Here is a 20,922-nt window from a genome sequence, read left to right as displayed (position 1 = left end):
AGATGCTGTCCAGAGAATAGAATAGTATAGAATAGAATAGAATAGAATAGAATAGAATAGAATAGAATAGAATAGAATAGAATAGAATAGAATAGACCAGGTTGGAAGAGACCTTTGAGATCATCGAATCCAACCCATCATCCAACACTATCCAATCAACTAAACCATGGCACCAAGCAACCCATCCAGTCTCTTCCTAAACACCACCAGTGATGGTGACTCCACCACCTCCCTGGGCAGCACATTCCAATGGCAAATCACTCTGTGAAGAACTTCTTCCTAACATCCAGCCTAAACCTCCCCTGGTGCAGCTTGAGACTATGTCCTCTTGTTCTGGTGCTGGCTGCCTGGGAAAAGAGACCAAGTCCCACCTGGCTACAACCTTCCTTCAGGTAGTTGTAGACAGCAAGAAGGTCTGCCCTGAGCCTCCTCTTCTCCAGGCTAAGCAAGCCCAATCATACAGGTTAATGCGCATTTCTGAACATTTTGTATACATTTATGTGCAGCTAGGCTCAATTCACTTAACTTCCTCAATAAGTTCTGCAGAATTATCTATTTTTCCATGTTTACTTACAATTCTCTCTGAAATCATTACTTTTTTCCTGTTTTTCTTGTGAAATGTCAAGGAATGCAGGTGGTTCTTCAAAAATTAGGAATGCAGAGAATAATATAAATTCTCACATCCAATGAAGAACTAAACAAGTCAGTACAAAACCTTCTTTCTGACAGCATGGCACCGGGTCCTTACTGCTAACTTCACCCCCTTTCAAAGGTCCTGCATATGGGTCTAACTAAATGAAAAATAAATATTTAAATAAATCTATGTAAATATATGATACGTTTAAATATCATTTTTAATAAATTAAAAATAATCTTTGGTGCCCAGAGTGGAAGAGACATCCAGAGACTAACTATGAGAAGCCCTTGTTGCCCATGGAAGCTGCAGCCAGGCACTGCCACATGTGCAGGTGGGGCTGGGAGCAGTGGCCAAGGTCAGAAGAGAGGGACTTTTCCTTCCACTGCAAATGAAAATTGATGTTTCAAGGTTTGTTTCTTTGTCAGGGAAGTGGGATTGCATTTCCTCTAAGTTCCCCTTCTGGTAACCTCCTTCCCTGGCTCTCCATGTTGAGACTTGAATAGTTGTCTACAATAATCTCCTTTAAAAACTACTATTATTCTTGTCAATTCTTCTCTTTTTGAAGCACCAGGCAACGATTATGCTCACCCCAGTAAGAAGATGAGCCTCAATAAACACAAATCATAGGGCTGCTGGTTTCAGCTTATCCAATGATCAGGTAAATACTGCCCAATCTGAAACAAGTCCTCTTGTATGCAGCTTCATCTGTCTTTATTATAGGCTGAATAGTGAGATGATTTATGACATGTTTAGAGAAATATGTACTTGGAGATGAACTAAGCCCCAAAAGATTACATTCATGCACTCTGAGGAGATCTTTGTGGTTCCACATTGGAACACGGTGAGTGCTTAATGCAGAGGAAGCAACAGATAATTTTTGAACCTCAAACAAGACTCAACCCTAGAACTGGATCTAGGGCTTAACTGAGGGATTCAGATATACTGACTTTGAAAGAAAACAACGAAAAATTTGAAGTTTTTGCACCCCAATAGAAGAAAAGGCAACCCAGTTAATCAAGGGAAAAATATTATGCCTTGTCCAACTGCATGGGTCAAGGCAACACTCAGAGAAGAAAAGTAAATACAAATGATCCAAATGCTAGTGGAAGTCTGAATAAAGGTTTAATAATGAAGGGCTCTGGAGCACTGGATCCTCGTAGCATGTCCTGAAGATTTAGAAGAACTGGGCACAGAAAAACAACTAAAATTGCCATTCTGAGAGATGCTGTAACCTGCAAGAACACTCCATGATTCAACCCCTCTTCATCCAGGAACAGCTTTGTAAAATATGCCATAAAAAAAATAAACAAACAAAACAGGTCTCCAGCTGCACACTGAATCAGCAGCAATGGCTCATCACAAAACACAGGGCAGTGAAAGAAAATAATTTCCTCCCATGATATGCATTCAAATCTGTTTGAAGCTGCCCATTCAGCAGCTAAAAGCAAAAGGAAAGCAGTAACACAACGTGCCTGTTGACCCACACAAATTGAATCACAATCTAGAAAAACACTGGCAACAATAGTGATGATCCATCTGGGACAGTTTCTCTGAATTCCACTTGTTTCAGACAATACACAGGTACAGACACACACACTATTGCCCAAAACAACAACAGGTCTGTGTAGCATGTGGCATGGCTCAGGATGTTTGTTTGAGTGTTACAATGTCGTGAGGAGGATGAGCTTGGTGACCAACACAGAGGAAAACCTGCTGGACCTGAGAGATTCAGTATTTTGTGAGGAGTTCGTAGGCTGTTAGGGGTTGGAAGGGACTTTCAAAGACCATCAAGTCCAACCCCCCTGCCAGAGCAGGACCACAGAGTCTAGCACAGGTCACACAGGAACACATCCAGATGGGCTAAATCACAATGCTTGAGTAGCTTTTATAGTCAATTGTCTGTGTAAAGACAAAAGGAGAAATGTGATTTTTAGGAGGGCCTGTTACAACAGGACAAGTGGTAATGGTTTCAAACTAAAACAGGACAGATTTAGACTAAATATAAGGAAGAGATATTTCAAAATGATGGTGATGAAACATTGTAACAAGTTGCCCATAAATATCAACATTAAAGGTCAGGTTGGATGGGGTTCTGAGCAACCTGATCTAGTCGCAATGAGAACTCTTTGCTCATTGCAGAAGGGTTGGACTGGAAGACCTTTAAAGGTCCCTCCCAACCCAAACCATTCTATGATTCTATGAATTTTAGCTGGACAAGCTACTGGGCTACACAGATATGAAAATGAATGTTAGTGCAACTGTTTCATAGGAAATTAAATCAGGGCATAGGTATGTGGCATGGCTTAAGTAATGACAGAAAGGGAATTCAGCTCCCGTATCTCCCAGTTCAGCTCTTCCTTCATCTCAGCCTCAAGGTCTGACCTGTACTGATACCACAATCAGAGCTTTGGCCAGGAAGGTATCTGCTCAGCTTTTGGAAGCCCTTCCAAAGTCTGTCCTTTGCATATTCAAAGCTAAGCAATGACATATTTAACCACAACCTGAACTTATCGCATCCCATTACCACAGCTAGTATACCAAGACATATTTTAAGATGCTCAAATAGCCTCTGAACATCATTGCTATGAGACTGGCTTTGAATAAATTTGTGCTGTCTTTCAGAGACATGTAAATCCAAGACTTATATGCTTGAACCAAGCTCTCTTCTGGTTTGCCAAGATACCTTCCATTGCAATGCTTTCATGCTTTGTAGGTTTTATGGCTTGTTCATTCCTTTATTAACTCTAGCAGTATGTGCTAAATTACAACATATCTAGTCTTGATCTGAAGCAGAAAAAGAAAGGGCATGACTTCTTTTGTGGTTCATTCCAGTGGTTAACCACCTTCACAGTTACAATTAATCTTATTGCTCACTTAACTGTATCTGGTCTTTGGTAACTATTAATACCTCTTGTTACAAAAAAGCCCACTATAGACACATTTAATATTTCAGTCAAGTGATGTTCAGTCTTTTACTTAAATGAGAAAAAAACTGCCTTAAGGATGGCAATCAAGTAATTTTTTAGCCTTAAAATTATGATTCTCTACATATTTTCCCATATTATAATACACATTAGCTCTGTGTGTATTTTAAATGGTCAGACAAAAGACAATCTAAACTTCAACCCCTCCCTACTAATGACACAGGGGAAAAAAATTATAAAGCATATTTGTGACTGTATAATTTGTGTGTTTGTTATTGCAATATTTACTGTGAATTGCAGCAGGTGTGGCACAAGGACACTGAATCAGTCATGTTAAGTGCTGTACAGAAAAACAGAAGATACAAGAGCTACGCCTAAGGCTGAGGCACAGGACAGAGTGCTGATCTTGCTAGAGTTCCTGGCATAAGGTCACCCCTTCTCAACTTCTGTACCTGTAAAGTGCTGACCATGACTATAAAGTGCTTCAGAGCCTCTCTAAAATGTGCCTCTGTATTTTTTATCTCAGGGACTGGGTTTTGCACAGAGAATCATCTTCAGAGATGGCTGCCAAAGTACAGAGCAGACTGTACTTGAAGAACTGGGGTCTAAGTACACTTGGTAAGTATCAGCACTGAGGAAGGTTATAGCTCCTTTTTATGCAAAGTTGCCAGAAATGCACACAAAGGAGCTGTTTCAATGTCTTTGGGCAATCAGGCATGTGGGAAAAAAATTGGAGAAGCACTGAACCTCTAGATATACAGTACCTTTCAGGCAGAAGTTGAACCAGGGTACCCTGAGCACCAACAGAGAAGTCATGTAGATTAGGACAGTGATATAAATTTATGAGTCTGAATGCCTGTGAGATCTCACAGAAATAAAAAAAAAAGAAAGAAAGAAAAGGAAAAATAAACAGAGAGGTTAAAAAAGAAGGTGCAACAGAAGATACAAGCTACTGAGAAGGAAAAAGGAGCACAGGAAAAGAGGAAAGGGTGCCAGCAGAAATGAGGAGCTCAGCTGCTGCAGGAGGCCACTCAAACTGAGCTCCCCACATCACCACTGTGTAGCTGGGTACAGCATGTGTTAGCAGCACAGCTGCACAAGCTGCCCACTAGAGCCAGTTCATGTCCTGATTTCTAATGAAGCACCCAGTGGTCTGTACCTGAGAGCAAACAAAGGTCCAATTTGCTCTGATTGGATTTATGTCTGGGAAATTGAGATTTTCCATATACTTTGTCAGGAGGCAATTTTATGTTGGCGGCCTGATCCCATCATATATTTCTCTTGCATTTTAAGTGATGTTCAGGGTGCTGCTATGGAATAAAGGTGAAGGATGTTCACTGCTCCCACAACTTGTGCACATCTGGTGGGGGAGGATTGTCCAGTTCTGGGCTCCCTAGTTTAAGAGAGACAGAATTGCTGGAGAGAATCCAGTAGTGGCTATGAAGATAATGAGGGGGCAGGAGTGTCTCCCTTATGGTGAATGGCTGAGACCTGGGGTTGTTTAGCCTCGAGAAGAGCAAACTGAAAGGAGATCTTCACAATGCTTATCAGTATCTAAAGGGTGTGGGTCCTCACTCTTTTCATTGGTGCCCAGCAACAGTACAAGGCATAATAGGCACAAAATAGAACCCATGAAATTCTGTCTGAACATGTGAAAATCTTCCTTACTTTGAGGGTTACAGGGCACTGGAATAAACCTGCCTGAACACATTACTCTGCCATCTGCTCTAGATGACCCTGCTTTAGCAGGGTGGTTGGATTAAATAATTCCCTTCCAATACCCACTGTTCTGTGATTCAGTGATGGATATCAGCATTTTATCAAGGTGAGGAGACAAATTGCCTTGGGTCACTGAAAGAAGCAGAAAAGTAAAATAAGTCAACAAAGCCTCCCAAGAATTTGTGTAAAAACCTAGTAATACAGATGAACTTAACATGTTGCAAAATTTGCATGGCAGGACCTTTTCATAGCTTAGTTAGAACTAGACAAGAAAATAATAAAAATCAGAGTTTACAGCAGGTGTGAACTGTTGTTTTCCATTTAAATAAAGTGATAATAAACTGATTTGTTCATAGAATCAAAGTTAAAAAAAAAAGTTTATTTATATTTTGACAACACTGAGGCTATTTTAACATGGCAGAAATTTGCTTTGGTGCATTACAAAATGGTATTTCAGGTGCCTTGTGTCTGAGTCTCTTTTCTGAGCACATCTTCTCTTATGACACTGAAGCCATGCAATTTCTGTGGTGCACCACAGTCATTGAATGAAAGAGCAATCTATGCTATGTCATGGAAGATATAACTACTTCAGCCAGTCAGCACCACTATTAAAAAAGACATATATATATAACACTCTAAAATATAAGTTATGAAATTATTACAGAGAGGGATAGAATATTACTAACTTATAAGGAATTGTTTAAGTTAAAAAAGTCAGAGAAAACATCTTATGCACCCATTTTACAGTTCTGTGTGAGCTTGGTATCAAGTTGCCTTGCAAAGAGCATGCTGTAAAGGTGTTCAGCTGCAGAAAGTTCTATGCTTAGGTATTATTAGCTAAAAATACTGATTTTGGATCTGTAAAAAAATATTAATACTTTTTGAGTTACATTTTTTCCACTGTAATGATTTCCAATTCTTCAGTCTAGTATAAAGTATCATGCCAGGGATACATGACGTTGATTAAACTAATCAGACCAAAACCAAAGATGTAATCTTAAAGCTGTAGCTCCAGATGTACACATATGTATCACTGTTATTGCATCTAGATGAATTTTACTGCATGTCAGCAACACAGAAATGCAAACAGGTGGGGAGAGCAAGGGGCAAGGAAGAAAAGGGAATAAGGCCCTGTTTTAGTCTTTGCGTTAAAACTATTGTGTCAAACAAACCACTCGAAGCTATTTTCAAAGCACTGACTATAACACTTGAAGTACCTGCTCCAATTTCCTGGTTCATGGAAGATTTATAGGTCTTACATAATATGAATCCACACACAAAACCCAACCCTTCCTCATTCTGATTCTCCCCGTGAATTTCAGTCAGTCTTTGATGGAAAAAAAGTATCACCGAGACATTCTGTTATTCATCTATAAAACTAACAAACGAACTCACAACCCTTTAACATTTGCCCAACTCTATTAAAAAAAGAGTAATTTGAAAAATCTTCTACCAGAGTTTTTAGTTACAAAATGGAAATAATAGTGTTTGTTATTTCTTTGCTGGGACTATTTTGCTGGTATCTGCTAGATTCTGAAGAATTGTGTGTCATACAAAATGTAAGTAATAGTGTTGCTGTAATGATCAATGTGTTACCCTAAATATTTCTTACACATCCTTCTATCAAAATATATTTGACATAGACAGGTGAATTGATACCAGCATTAAACTCTGGGACACAGGCAGACATACTTCCTACTGACTCTCTTGGAAAGGATCCCTGTATATTTTTGGGATGTTATGTCAAATGATCTCGGTGACATTTGCTGTTCTGGAATAGCTGCAGCAGAGCCATATATTGCCAATAGAAGTTTCCTGGGGACACTTACTGGAGCTTCACTGTCATCACTGAACCATGACGCAACAACCTGTGAGCCCAACAAGATATGTGCTGCCAGAGATGGAAAAAGAGTGATCTGCAGCTAAAGATAGAGCAGCCAAAGCAGTCCAGTGGCTCTTTCATGCGCAAGCAACAACAATTACCAATATCATCAGTTCTTTATAGCTTAATTAAAACACTGTATTTACCTGGTTTGCCTATATGTCTCAGAAAAGATGAAACAAAGTTAGTAGTAGGTGGAGTTTAAACAAGATCTCAAATGCACTTAAACTGGCCTAACTCTGCTGTCACTGAACTTGGCAGTACAAACATTAGTGGATTTTATGGCCATGGGGTGTGACACATTCTGAATGTTTCTGAAGACTTACCCACTCAAATTATGGATTTAATTTATAAAGACGTTTGGAGAAATGAAGTTATGCATAGTCAGCAGAGTTTTTGAATGCATTTAATTTTAATCAGATGCTTTGATCACAGCTAAGATCTATATTGGTTTCATTGAGTTCAATAAGAAGCAAGTAGCTGCATCCATTTATGAGGACAAAAACAAAGCCATGGCAGATAAGGGTGTCAGTCACTTTAGCCCAAAACTAAGTTCATGATCTAGTCATTAGATCACAAATTTATCATAGACTCATAGAATGATTTGAGTTGGAATAGAGTAGAGTAGAGCAGAGTAGAGTAGAGTAGAGTAGAGTAGAATAGAATAGAATAGAATAGAATAGGTTGGAAAAGACCTTCAAGATTATCAAGTCCAACCCTTCACCCAATGAGATCATCTTCTGCCAACCCCTTACACCTTCCACTAGATCAGGTTGCTCAAAGCCCCAGCCAAAGTGGTTTTCAAAACTTCCAGGGCTGGAGCCATCACAACTTCTCTGGGAAAACTGTTCCTGTGCCTCACCACCCCCATAGGGAAGAATTTCTTTCTAACTTCTAATCTCAGTCTAGCCTCTTCCAGTCTGAACCCTTCATCATGTGACTACATGCCTTTGTGAAAAGTACCTCTCCAGCTATCTTGTAGGTCCCCTTCACATACTGGAGGGCTGCTACAAAGTCTCCATAGAGCTTTCTCTTCTCCAGGCTGAAGAACTCCAGCTCTCAACCTGTCTTCATAGGAGAGGTGCTCCAGTCCTCTGATCATTCTCATGGCCCTCCTCTGGACCCACTCTAACAGTTCCATGTTCTTCTTGTGGCAGAATTTAGGCAGGAGACATAGTTGAAAATCCCTTTTTAACTTGAGATCCCGTTTCCCAAGTAATCCTAAAAGCATTCCAGACTAGACTCAAGGTGGCAGGGGCAGTGATTATATCCCTGCCAACTCTTATAAATTTGGCCTGCTTAAACTATTCAGTGCATGTCTCTAGTATTCCCACCAATGAGTCACTTGTCTTTCTGCAAAACAAAATCTGCAAATGCTCAGAGAGAAAACAGACACACAGACATACAGACTCTGGGTTGTATAACTCTGGCTAAAGCTTCTTTAAAGTATTGTTTTTCTTCATCACAAAGGAAAACAAGCAACTTTCATTTTCTAAAACATTGGCTGGGCAGCTATTTGCTAATTTATTGAATTGTTTTAACAACAGAACAACAAAGGGAAATTAGATCTTGACAGCATGGATATTTTCCCCTTTTCTAGTCTATTGATTCTTTTATTGAAAAGGCTTAATATAAAGACCAAAAAAATTACTATCAGTGCAAGCAGTATTTCCCTGATTTAGCTGGGTCTGTAGTCAAGTTACTATTAATTTTGAAATCTAGGAGGCTTGACTCTCTTCTTCTGCCCAATTTATATATATATGCATATATATGTATACATATATATGTGTGTGTCACTGTGTGTGTATAAACTCTATGGGATGCAATCCAGTCACTCTTGATTTGAAAAGATTTAAGAAAGATGGGAACCAAGTTAGAATTACACTACAATACCTGAGTCCCCCTGAATGGAGCTTATGAAGCATGTTTACAGATGGTTAAATAAACCTAGTGAAATAATTTTCCTCCCAGTATATATGGTGATGTCCAGAGTGCTGGGAAATCTTGTAAATTTGGTAAACTTAATACCAGTGCACAAGGCTAGTGCACTAGAGGAGGAGACTTAGGATGCTGACCATACACTGTCTCACCAAAATAAGTTTGGAAGAGGCATGAACTGTGGTGACCACTATCCTCTCAACATCTCTGGGAGGATGAAAAAGGAAAGATCCCTGACAATCCCCAGTGATTGTGCCACTTCCAGGGTGGCAGCTGAAAAGTGACAGAGACCACGCATGCTCTATGTGTCTGCTTTGTAGGGGGTGTGTCTCTCCAAACATGAAAGGGTTGGCCAGCCTTACAACATAGGATCCAAAAAAGTATTGTTGTCATTCTTGGGAGTACCAGACAGGTTAAACCAGATGTTTCAGTGTCATTGTTCTTCCTCGTGCTTTTCTCTCTTTATTATTTCCTCTTTACCTAAAAAGTTTCATTGAACATAGGAGTGATTGTGTACAGAAGCCAAAAGTCAAGTTCATAACACCCAGTGAAACACCCACACTTCTACAGGAACAGACACTAACTTTGTGTCTTCTAAATCCAATTGCAATTTCCACTCTTCATAAAAACATGTCTCAAGTGCAGTCTGTGAATCAGATCAATTATAGAGTCTGTATTGTTATAATGGGTTAAAAGGCTCCTGTCAAGATCTCTCTCCCAGTTTGTAGGGCCATTACTGGTTTTGGTAACCCCAAAATTCTGCAACTGAAATATGTTGTCTTACCAGAATGGCCTTCTTGTGTTAAAACCACAAAAGTCTTAATAGTGGGGATGATTGTTTGCACCAGGAGTAACAAGATGCCAAGCTGTCAGCCTGTGGCTTGGACAGGTGCACTCTGTACTGGGTTAAGAACTGGCTGGAGGTCCAGGCCCAAAGAGTGGTGGTGAACGGTGCCATTTCCAGCTGGCAGACAATCATAAGTGGTGTCCCCCAGGGATCAGTGTTGGGCTCAGTCCTGTTTAGTATCTTTATTGATGGTCTAAATGAGGAGATAGAGTCCATCATCAGTAACTTTGCAGATGACACCAAGTTGGTGGCAGGTGTTGATCAACAAAGGTAGGAGGGCTCTGCAGAAGGACCTTGACAGGCTGGACAAATGGGCAGAGTCCAACATGATGGCATTTAACAAGTCCAAGTGCCGGGTGCTGCACTTTTGCCACAACAACCCCATGCAGTGCTACAGGCTGGGGTCGGAGTGGCTGGAGAGTGGCCAGGCAGAAAGAGACCTGGGGGTAGTGGTTGACAGCTGGCTGAACATGAGCCAGCAGTGTGCCTAGGTGGCCAAGAAGGCCAATGGGCATCCTGGCCTGCATCAGAAACAGTGTGGCCAGCAGGAGCAGGGAAGGCATTCTGCCCCTGTACACAGCACTGGTTAGGCCACACCTTGAGTACTGTGTCCTTCTCAGTTTAAGAAGGACATTGAGATACTTGAGTGTGTCCAGAGAAGAGCAATGAGGCTGGTGAGAGGCCTTGAGCACAAGCCCTGTGAGGAGAGGTTAAGGGAGCTGAGGTTGTTTAGCCTGGAGAAGAGGAGGGGAGATGTTATTGATCTCTACAACTACCTGAAAGGAGGTTGTAGCCAGGTGGGACTCGGTCTCTTCTCCCAGGCAGCCAGCACCAGAACAAGAGGACACAGTCTCAAGCTGCACCAGGGGAAGTTTAGGCTCCAGGTGAGGAGAAAGTTTGTCACAGAAAGAGTAATTAACCATTGGAATATGCTGCTCAGGGAGGTGGTGGAGTCACCATCCCTGGAGGTGTTCAAAAAAGGATTGCATGTGGCACTTGGAGCCATGGTTTTGTTGTCATGAGGTGTTAGGTATTAGGTAATAGGTTGGACTTGATGATCTCTGAGGTCTTTTCCAACCTGGCTGATTATGTAATTCTGTGATTTACGTCTTCCTTTAAGGCTACATTGCAACAGTTCATCAAAATCCAAACCAGTGTTAGTTTGAAATCACTGCTTGGCAGAGAGAACTTTTAAGAAACAAACAGGAAAATGCACAAAAAATAGATCCCAGAGTGCATAAAAATCTTGCACTTCCCTATGAAGTAATTGTGCCCAAATGAGAGGAAGAGGGCAGCTATACCCTCTCAAGAGCAGTAACTCCTGGGCTTTTGACAGAGCATACTACACTGTCAGGACTGCTCTCTCCTGGACAGCCAGACTCTCTGACTGACCAATTCAGTCAGGGATAGTAAGCTTGGTGACAGTCTTGCCATTGTCCTTAAACATACTCCTAACAGACACCTAAAACTCCCCTCAATGAAACCACTGGGGAAGACAAAGGGCTCATGGATTCTTTGCATGTCTGTTTGCTGCTCCAGGGGACCGTGAGCATAAGACTTACAGATATGTTGATACTATTAGTCGTTGAACCATACCTTGGCTGGTCCTATGTCACTAAGCCATTGCAAATACACCATCAGTGTGTCTGGTCATGTATAACCCTCAGCAAATAATGAGAGGATCAAGCTGAGACTGTTTGGGGTGTTCTACCCCTTCAGCTGGTATATGGGAATATATTCAATGTCTGAGTCAGTGAGTGTGGAAGACCAAGGCCTTTGAGAGGTCTCTCTTGCTTCTTACATTTGCAAGTACCTTCATGTTTTCTGTAGATGGGTGTTTGTTGTGAAGTAAACACTTATGCCGTTTAAGAAAAATCCCTTGGACACCTGAGCTGATGAGCACATAAAGAATATTAATCACTCGACAGCACAATGATGACTCCTTCCAGAAATAACTGTCTGCCAGCTCACACCACGATATCCTACTGTCATGAATATACTCCCATTCTTTTGATTGTCAAAAATAGGAATTAACATACATATTTTTACAGACTGTGCCTAAAGCAGGAAGATTTTCACATTTAAATGTACTTTGGACCACTCCTGTGGTTTGTTTGCTTTCTGGACAGAACTCATCCTGACTGATGCAAACAGACAGTCTTTGTTTGTATCATGTTTTGTTTTCCATGTATGAAAAGTAACTCAGTTTAAATTAACTTTCCAGCTATTTCCAGGCACTACACTAACTCTGAAATTCAAGGCATGTACATCCAAACACCTGTTTCCACTGCAAACTGAAAGAAGCCATGAAAGTTCTGTGATCCTCCAATACAGATATTTATAGTCTGTATTACTTCATGTTAAAAGAGCACCATTTCAGTTTAGTCATTCTGTTCTAGTATATAGGTGTAAGACTGACAGGAAAAGCTAAATATACCTTCCATCAGGGTGTGATTTATACAGAAGCACTTTGCTTCTCCAGCACACAGAGAATTAAAATTAACCTGAGTTACAACAAGCTGGGTTAAGCACAGGGCAAGTGTTACCTCCTGATGCTCACTTCCCTAAGCTGCTGCTGCTGCCAGCGTCTTGTGCTATATCAAGCTTTTTTCTCTGGCAGCCTCTTCCAATTCCTTGTCAAACAAGTTGAGAGAGGTAATTGTTGCTGGAGAGTTTCAGTATTCACAGAAGGCCTGCTTACACAAACTGCAGATCTGATTAAGGTGGCACCATTTCCATGGCAGACCTCACTGCTCCTCAGCTTTACCCATTCTCACCTTAAGTTCTGCCCCAGATTTCTCTTTCTTTCTTCTTTTTCTTCCTTTTTTTTTTTTTCCCTTTTTTTGGGGGGGGAGGGGCTATTCTCAATCAAGCATCTTGCAAGAACAAACATTCACTCACAAAAAAAGCCAACCTCACCAATTCAGGTTAGTGCACTGTTTGAAAGAGAGCAAAATCGGTGAGGATGATAACAAAGCGGTGTGATAACTGCGTAACCTGTCTCTGCCGTGGCAGTTCAGCTAGCTGTGTCCTGGTGGTGCCCAGCCTATCCGTACAGCTCAGGACACAGCTAACCTGCATTGGGTTACAGCACAGCTCTTTTGTTTACAAGCATCTCTCTACTTGTCTTTCTAAGGCTCCTGCTCTCCTGTTTGTTAAATAAAGTAGGAAATAGAGCAATTGTGTAACACCTGTCTTTTTTTAACCTAACACAGAAACTGCTTTTATCAGAGAGTACGGCTGGAGAAAAACAGCCCTTTCTAGTTTATTTGTGCTTGTAGAAGATGCAGCTTTCTCTGGGCCACATGTACTGCCCTATATTTTTCTCACTCATCTGTATGGTTTCTGGCTCTGTGTTCATTCACAGATGCAGGGTAAAACTTTTTCCCTCAAGTGAAATATTAATGCTACAAAAATAAAATTATTAAATGCTCATTGACTCATTTCTAGTCATTAGAACTTTCCTCAGGCATGGCTCAGTACATCTAGATTTGCCACTTGTCTCAGCATCTCTTACTTATCCAGAAGTCACCACCTTTCAGTTATTCCTATCCTATCAGCCTTTCTGTTTATCTCCCCTTACTAATATGTTATTCTTTTACATGTCATGCTCCAGCAAGTTTTCACCTGTTCTTATTCTCTTATATACTTCTGGTTTTTAAATAAGAACATCTAACCAAGGGAGGAGCTAAAAGTTATTTTTTCACCTTCTGAGCTGTAAACTTTAACATTCTGGCTATGTGCTCTACTATACAACTTTTGAGACTTTTAATTAAATTAATGGCACCTTTCCAAAACATCAAGAAGTGCAATCTTTCAACCTAAATGGAAGAGCTCCGGAAAGATACCAATTAATTCTTTTGCTCCAGTGCTGTAAATGATGTTTTATGTAAGAGAGTCTATGTAGTTCTGTAACATGCATTATGCAGGAAGTCACATTACTAAAAATGTTCTTTCTGGACTTATAAATCTTCAGGTGATGGCATGGCTCAGTTGAATGCAGTACAATTTTTTTCCAGTATTTTACAGAACCAGAACTTCACACAATGAATCTGGGCAATGACCTCCACTGTAACGGCTGATGCTGTCAAAGAACTATATATCACAAACATCCCTATATGCCTCAGTAAAATAGTATGGGCACTAAACCAAGTCACAGTTAAAGGTTTACATTCCAGAATACACTGTTGATGACAGTGCCAAAAAAGAAATAAAAATTAAAATCCACAGAGATATTTGGTAGGCCACAAACATCTCCATTAAACTCACTTGTGTAGAAATAACTTGCAGAGGAAAGGTATCAGGACATATGGATCCATGTAGACCCTTTTAAATACATTAAGATCTATTGGGCAATTATAAACCAGGAATTCTTGTAAAAGACTTTGGTGCTGACTCAGGCTGCACCTGAACTGACTGGTTTTGGAAGATGCAAGAAGAGGCCATGTATACATATCATGAATGTGGCTGACATTTCAACTTGTAGCCCAAAATATCCATCAGGGAGTACAAAGCAATTATATACCCTCAACTTGACAGAAGGGAGGGACTGGAATTTGCTTTCCCAATCATTCAGTATTCTGTTTGCAAAGGGCCTGATGTCACTCCCACATATTAGTAATAATCCTACTGATGTACACTGATGGTTTAGACTCAGAGACACTGAACACCTGTATTTTATGTGGGCATGGTGGATTCAGCCTCAACATATATAGAGGCTTTTAAACATGCTCTGAACATCAAAAAAAATCTGAGCTCTTTTCTAGGACAGAGTATCTGTGAAGTTTGCTGTTAAGAAAGTTGTATGTGTAATGGGTTTGAATGGTGCTACTGATTTTAGTGGTAAGATTTTCATGGCCCAAGACCAACACACATATCCAATTTGAAACATTCTCAAAGCCTACCATATAACAGGTGTACTTATTTTTCTTTATTTTCATTAAATCAGTTTCTGTTCTCAGTTACACTTATATAAAATCAGAATGAGCTTTGGGCTGACAAAACTGAGAGTAAAAACTGATTTAATTTTTATTTTCTTAGAAAATAAAAAGTATTTCAGGAAATAATCAACAGACTGACAGCTTTTTGTTTAATGAACCATCAGCATTTCAGACCTGACAGCCTCTAGCGAGGTACCAAATCATGATACCCCTCAGCTCTTCATGCTCTCTTCCCCAAAACAGAAAAGGAAGCCTGTATTCTTAGTGAAAAACCTGAAGTCTAAAGCCTAAAGGCTAAACTTAGGAGACAGCAGCCTAGGAATAACAGGGCAAACAAGGAGAGAAATAATAATAAAATACAGGAACGTTGACTCTCCCTCCAGAACATTACCTAATCCTAGTGTCATGAAGAAGAAAGCAGTGTGAATGTGTATGCAAGAGATAACAAGCTGTCAAAGCACCACTTTATGCCCAGTGCCAGAAAATTAAAGTTTGATTATTCAGTAGAAGCCAAGCTGATCCGAGAGTCACACCAGTGTCCAGTTCACAGTGCAACTTACCTTCACAAAGAGCTCAATTTCAGGGTCCCTTCCTTCCCCATTGGCAGGAATGGAGTCTGTCATTTTTCACCCCCAAGGCTATCAGCTGATCTACTGCTATTAAGTGGCAAAAGGAGGTTTCAGCTGCACAGCAGGTAGGTTTCCCTTCCAAACAGCTCTCACACAGCTTTTAAAACATCTTTTGTAATGATAAAGCTCAAAGCCAGTGGAGAAAACAAGTTTTGCTGCTTAATAAGTTAATAATCATTAGAAAAAAAAAAATGGCAGGCAGAAGAGAATTCGTCCCTGTTAACGGCTGTGTAGTTCTTCAGAGCAACAAGTGCTGCTGTGCTCTGGTACAGTATCCTCATCTGTCAGAGCTGCAGTTCTCACTGCCTGCCCAAAATAGCCCAGAGCATAAAAAAAGAGGGTGGGGTTAACTCACAGGGGAGGAGACAAGCTCCTGGTACCTACGGCAGGATCACTCTCGGAGCAAATCATTCTGTTCTGCCCTGTTTTCAGCGTTTCTGTGTTCCTCCCTTGTTCTACAGCTGGGAGCACAGGTGACAGGGGAAGGGGAAAGGTCCGCAGCAGGCTGGCTTCAGTGGTTCATGCAACAGTAATATTTTTTTCCCCTCCTTCTCTGAAGGATGTTTGCCCTGCTTCTAGCTCTTCAAATCCTGACATTGTTACTGCTAAGAATGGTAAGGAAAAATAGAGCCTCATCTCTTCACCCTGTGCATCAGCTGTTGCATCAATGCAAGGAATGTGCAAAAAAGTAGAGCTCTATATGGTGAAACCCCCTCTGTGTGATATAAAGCAGTGCAGAAGCTGAAACTGAGCACTCTTAGGTGAAGAAAGCACCAGTGGTGTTCAGAAGCAGAGTGACAGAAATGGGGTTATGCAGGAGAACAATGAGCTTCGGGGGCCTGGGAAAAGAAAATATTTGGGCCCTATAACTATTTCTCAGTAGGGAACAGATGACTGCTGATATGCTGGGGTGGAGTAAGGAAGAAAACTTCCACGGGCCTCAGCCTGCTATTGACATACTGTTGTCATTTATACTCCCTTCCTTCACCCTGCATTCTTTGTGTGACTCAGGGGTCACCACACTGCAGCTTTAAGCAAGGGGTGGCATGGAACAGAAAGGCCTGACACAGCTAAGTTGTGAAGGAAGTGCGTGCTGGCACAGGAGAGGACAGCAGACAATAGCAAAGGGCTTGGGTGGGATCTCTTTCTCATTGCCAGTCCTGGAGGGACTTTTTGCCCTCCTGCCCTTGGGAAACCCCTTCCTGCACATCTGCCCTCCTTGCCCTCTGATCCTGTTTTGGGACAACCACAGCTCCAGCTTACAGGCTGTTGGCAGCTCGCACCCCCAGACACGAGCAGTTTTTTACCTCCTACTTCTGCCAAAGAGAGGCCTTTTGGGTATGGTTTTGACATGATCAAACATTTGCCTTTCCTGAAAGTGTTCCTAGCTGTGTGATCTTTAATTCCCTCCTGTGACCTCTAGGCATTTGACACAGGTCCAGAGCAGTGGCAGCCAACATCGCCACAGTTCTTTTGGTAAGCTCTATGGGAATTTCCCACAGCAACTGCTCCATGTGCACTCCATGAAGTACTGAAATGGTTAATGAGTAAATCTCATCATGCTGTTGCAACTGTAATTACAACTTAATCAACATTCTAATTAGTGTAAAAGTGTGCTTATGGTTTTTAGATCTAATTAGCGCTCATTCAAATAACTGGAAGGTTAACTATAAGAGAATTAAGTGTTATTACTCCTTTGATTTCAAACTTTTACATGTAATCTTTGGACTAGGCACATTAATTACCAAGCATTTATAGTATAATTATTTTTAGGCCCACAGGCAAACTTCCAAGGACATGGGCTAAGTGTGCTTACATGTGACGAAAAGAATCATTACATTGTAATTATATATTACAGCTCTAAAAGTATGCCAAAAACACATGTAGTCAGCGTATCTCTTAAACACCTTCCTAAATATGAACAACTATATGATTATTAGCTTTAATTTTTGCTGAAAAATTGTTTTGATTTAGCACCTCAAGTGATGATGCAATTTCCCTTTAATGAGGACTCCAGGAAAAAATGGGAAGTGGATCATCTTGACTGAGGTTACCTGTAGTTGAAAATAGCACTTTCGTTATAGGCAAGCACTTTGAACAACTTAAATCACAGGAGCACGTGTATCGGCTCTGGAAGAGAAAATACTGTCAGCAATGAGAAGAGGAAGGAGGTTATACCACTAACACTTGGTCAAAATGTTTAAATAAAATCAGTATTCAAAATATCAGCACTTACAAGATGTGACGCATGTGGCCTACTTAGATGTCTAATTTAGAATGAAAAAATATGCCCTAGAATTTTTCCAGTACTAATAAAGGGAGCCCAGGCTAACAAGCCCAGATGAAGACACTATAATGGTCAGATAAATCCCACTGTAATTATTACGTAAAGGAAATCTGTGGCTTTACTGCCTGATTTCTATGCATGTGTCATCTCTCACTTCAGAAGTTGTGCATGCCTTGCGCTTCTGAAAGTTAAACTCTGAATGTAGCAATTTCAGTAGAGATTCATTGTGTCAAAACATTTAAATCCTTACTTCTCAATGACTGTCTGGGTGTAGTGGTGTATTATAATTAGTTTGCAAGACAAAGATTATTGTGCTGAGGCTCAGCAAAGCAGAAGGGAAACTGTAATACAGAGAAAAAGAGCTAAGTTGCCCTGAAGCTGTTTCTGTCTTGACCCAGATATCATCTACTGCAGGAATGGGCCAGACCCCATCTGGTTCAAGAAGCTTCTGGGCAGCGGTGCCCCTGAAAGTGCCACCTTGCACTCATCCCCTGTGCCAGAACTTGATATGAGGTGCTCAGAAGCTACAGAAGCAGTAGAGTAAATACATCTGGTACTCCAGTTGTGTTTGTAGGTATCCACAGAGAGAAAAATTCAGATCACCTCAGAAGAAAATAAAAACCTGATTTCCAAAAAGTCCTCCTACAGAGCCAATAGAAGAGATTAAGCAAAATGAAGTCCTTGTTCACATAAATACTGTGTTTTTTAAAATAAACTCTGAGAGCTTGATGTAAGATAAATATTGTAAGAGGCAGTGAGTAGGAGGAAATACATATATATGTGTGTACTGCTTAAAAATCTATTCATGCATTTATTGCTTTGCTGTCATATAAAACTGACTTATCACTTACATCTGGGTGGAACCTTTTTGACTACAATGGTTATTATTATCTACATGGCTCTGTTTTGTACTATGAAATCAGGTCTTTCTTCAGCCAAATTAAGAGTAAGATACTAATAAATTATTAGTGCACTCTCATTTTACTGCAAAGAATGAGTCGCTTAGTATGGCCTATCATTTTCTTACAAGCCAGAAGTAGCAGAGGCTTTGAGTTACGTACAAGAACATTAGACACTGAATTATGAAGTCCCCATAAGCCAAGTCATTACAGTTGGAGGTTTATGAGACATATATAAATGAATGAGCACATCATCCCATGAATAAAAGAAGAGGACGGCTTCAAAAAAGGATCTGCAACATCTCCACATAAGATGTCTATTGTAGGTGAACTCTGATGCACTATCAGCTTTCACAAGCCTGATCCAAGCTTCACTTCCAGCAAAGATTTGTTCCAAGGGGGTGAATCAGAGGCCAAGCATCCAGAATGTAACTCTATCATGGAGTTCTCCAGCAGACTGCTAAGTTACTGAGAAGGATCAGGGCACAGAGTATATCCATCCCCCATGCCCACTTGGTGCTTCTGTGAGAGCAAGCATTACAAGTTTTACACAGCAGAGGTAACACTTTTCATGCTGTGAATAAACTTTTCTTATCGGTGAGAAGAAGAAAGACAATCTTGATGCAGCTGCAGTAGATACTATTTGAGGCTATGATTCTACTCAGGAATTATTTAACTGGTTAGTTGACTAATAAACCAACACTAAGCAGCAACCAGGTATTAAACAAGCATCTTGAATGGCTTACAAAACTGTATCTTCTGGGGTCAGTACTGAATTTCTTGTAATTTGTAACTGCATTTCTTGCATGCTAATAGCTTCAACGTGCTACTTATTAAGGAAGTTAACAAATGAAAATAATCAATCCAATATTTTTTATTTCCTTCTGAATCCCAATTATCAATTTATTCAATTTTCAGAAAAATTGAAAGGGATTTGTTTCAGATATTTGGGATCAGACTGCGTGTTCCTCTCCCCAGATGTAAAAAACATGCAAACATGTACAAAGCTCTTCTCAGCAGTCACATACAGAGGTTGGGTGGGCAGAGATGTTCAGTGCCTCAAAATGTGTTTGTTTGATGGAACAAGAAGGAACTGCAATCCTGTTCCTTCTTAGAAACTGTCCCACATTCAAGGGCATAGAACAAAAGTCAATAACTTATAACAACAGGTGTACAGCCTGAATGTCCCAAGAAACAGGAGGGGATGGCAAAACTTAGGCGAGAAAACTTTGCACTTCATTAGCTGGCAAATTTTAGATAGTCCAGTCTGTAACCACTTGATCACTCAGAGTAGCTCAGACAGGAGTTTTGTAAAGTCAGTTCTAGTCCAAAAGCACGAAATTATTTCTATATGTCATTGTGCTTTCACATGGCTGCAGTATCAAACTTTGTCATAACATTAATAAGCATTGACAACTTCAGCACTGTCGAGTGGGAAAAGGGATTTCAGTACAGATAATTATCTGAGTGCTCACACTGAGACAGTCACAGCTAACCATTCATAAGAAAGTTGCATTTAGAAGGCATGAAATCAACTCCTAATGCTGTGCGCAATAGAGAAGCTTCTAGAGGGCAGTGATTTATTCCTTTATTTTACTATCATTCCAACAACTGTCATTTCAATTAAAAACAAAAGATACTTCCAAAGAGGACTGAGACTGCTCTAGAAAGTTGTATTGTATGGGATAGAATGGAGAGTATAACAGATTCCCCTCGGCTTTGGGTTATATGGGTAACATAGCTAATGAAAAGAGGAACGTAGATATCCTCATTCCTTGCTTTTTAAAAATGAGTCCTCCATACTGCTAGGAAAACAGCACCACCTAAGTGTGATATACCCCTTGTTGTTGACCCAGGGTCTGGAGAACTGGTCTTATGAGGAGTGCCTGAGGGAACTGAGGTTGTTTAGTCTGGATAAAAGGAGGCTGAGGAGAGACCTTCTTGCTCTCTCCAACACCCTGAAAGGAGGTTGGAGCAAGGTCAGGGTCAGTCCCTTTTCCTGAGTAACAAGTGACAGGACAAGAGAAAATGGCCTCAAATTGCACTGGGGGAAGTTCAGATTGGAGATTATAAGAAACTTGTTCACTGAAAGGGTTCCCAGGCACCAGAATAGGCTGTTCAAGGAGATGATCGAATCTCCATCCCTGGAGGTATTTAAAAGACCCAGAGAAGTGATGCTAAGGGACATAATTTAGCAGTAGACTTGGCAGAGTTCAATAA

General features: G+C 40.6%; 1 protein-coding gene across 2 annotated transcripts in view; it reads right to left on the bottom strand.

Moving 5' to 3' along the window:
* The window catches only part of CLIC5 (chloride intracellular channel 5), a 71,224-nt gene that overhangs the window by 35,556 nt on the left and 14,746 nt on the right, over positions 1–20,922 (bottom strand). The window contains exon 1 of one of the 2 annotated variants that reach the window (XM_009905298.2): positions 15,448–15,679. The exons of the other annotated variant lie outside the window; for it this stretch is intronic. Within the exon in view, the coding sequence (XP_009903600.1) occupies positions 15,448–15,510 (63 nt within the window). The 5' untranslated portion in view covers positions 15,511–15,679. Of the gene's footprint in view, positions 1–15,447; positions 15,680–20,922 lie in introns of those variants that run through there. 2 annotated transcript variants of the gene reach the window in all.

The sequence above is a fragment of the Dryobates pubescens genome, chromosome 3 (genome assembly GCF_014839835.1).
Source record: "Dryobates pubescens isolate bDryPub1 chromosome 3, bDryPub1.pri, whole genome shotgun sequence".
Taxonomy (NCBI): domain Eukaryota; kingdom Metazoa; phylum Chordata; class Aves; order Piciformes; family Picidae; genus Dryobates; species Dryobates pubescens.
This window is presented reverse-complemented; position numbering and strand designations above follow the sequence as displayed.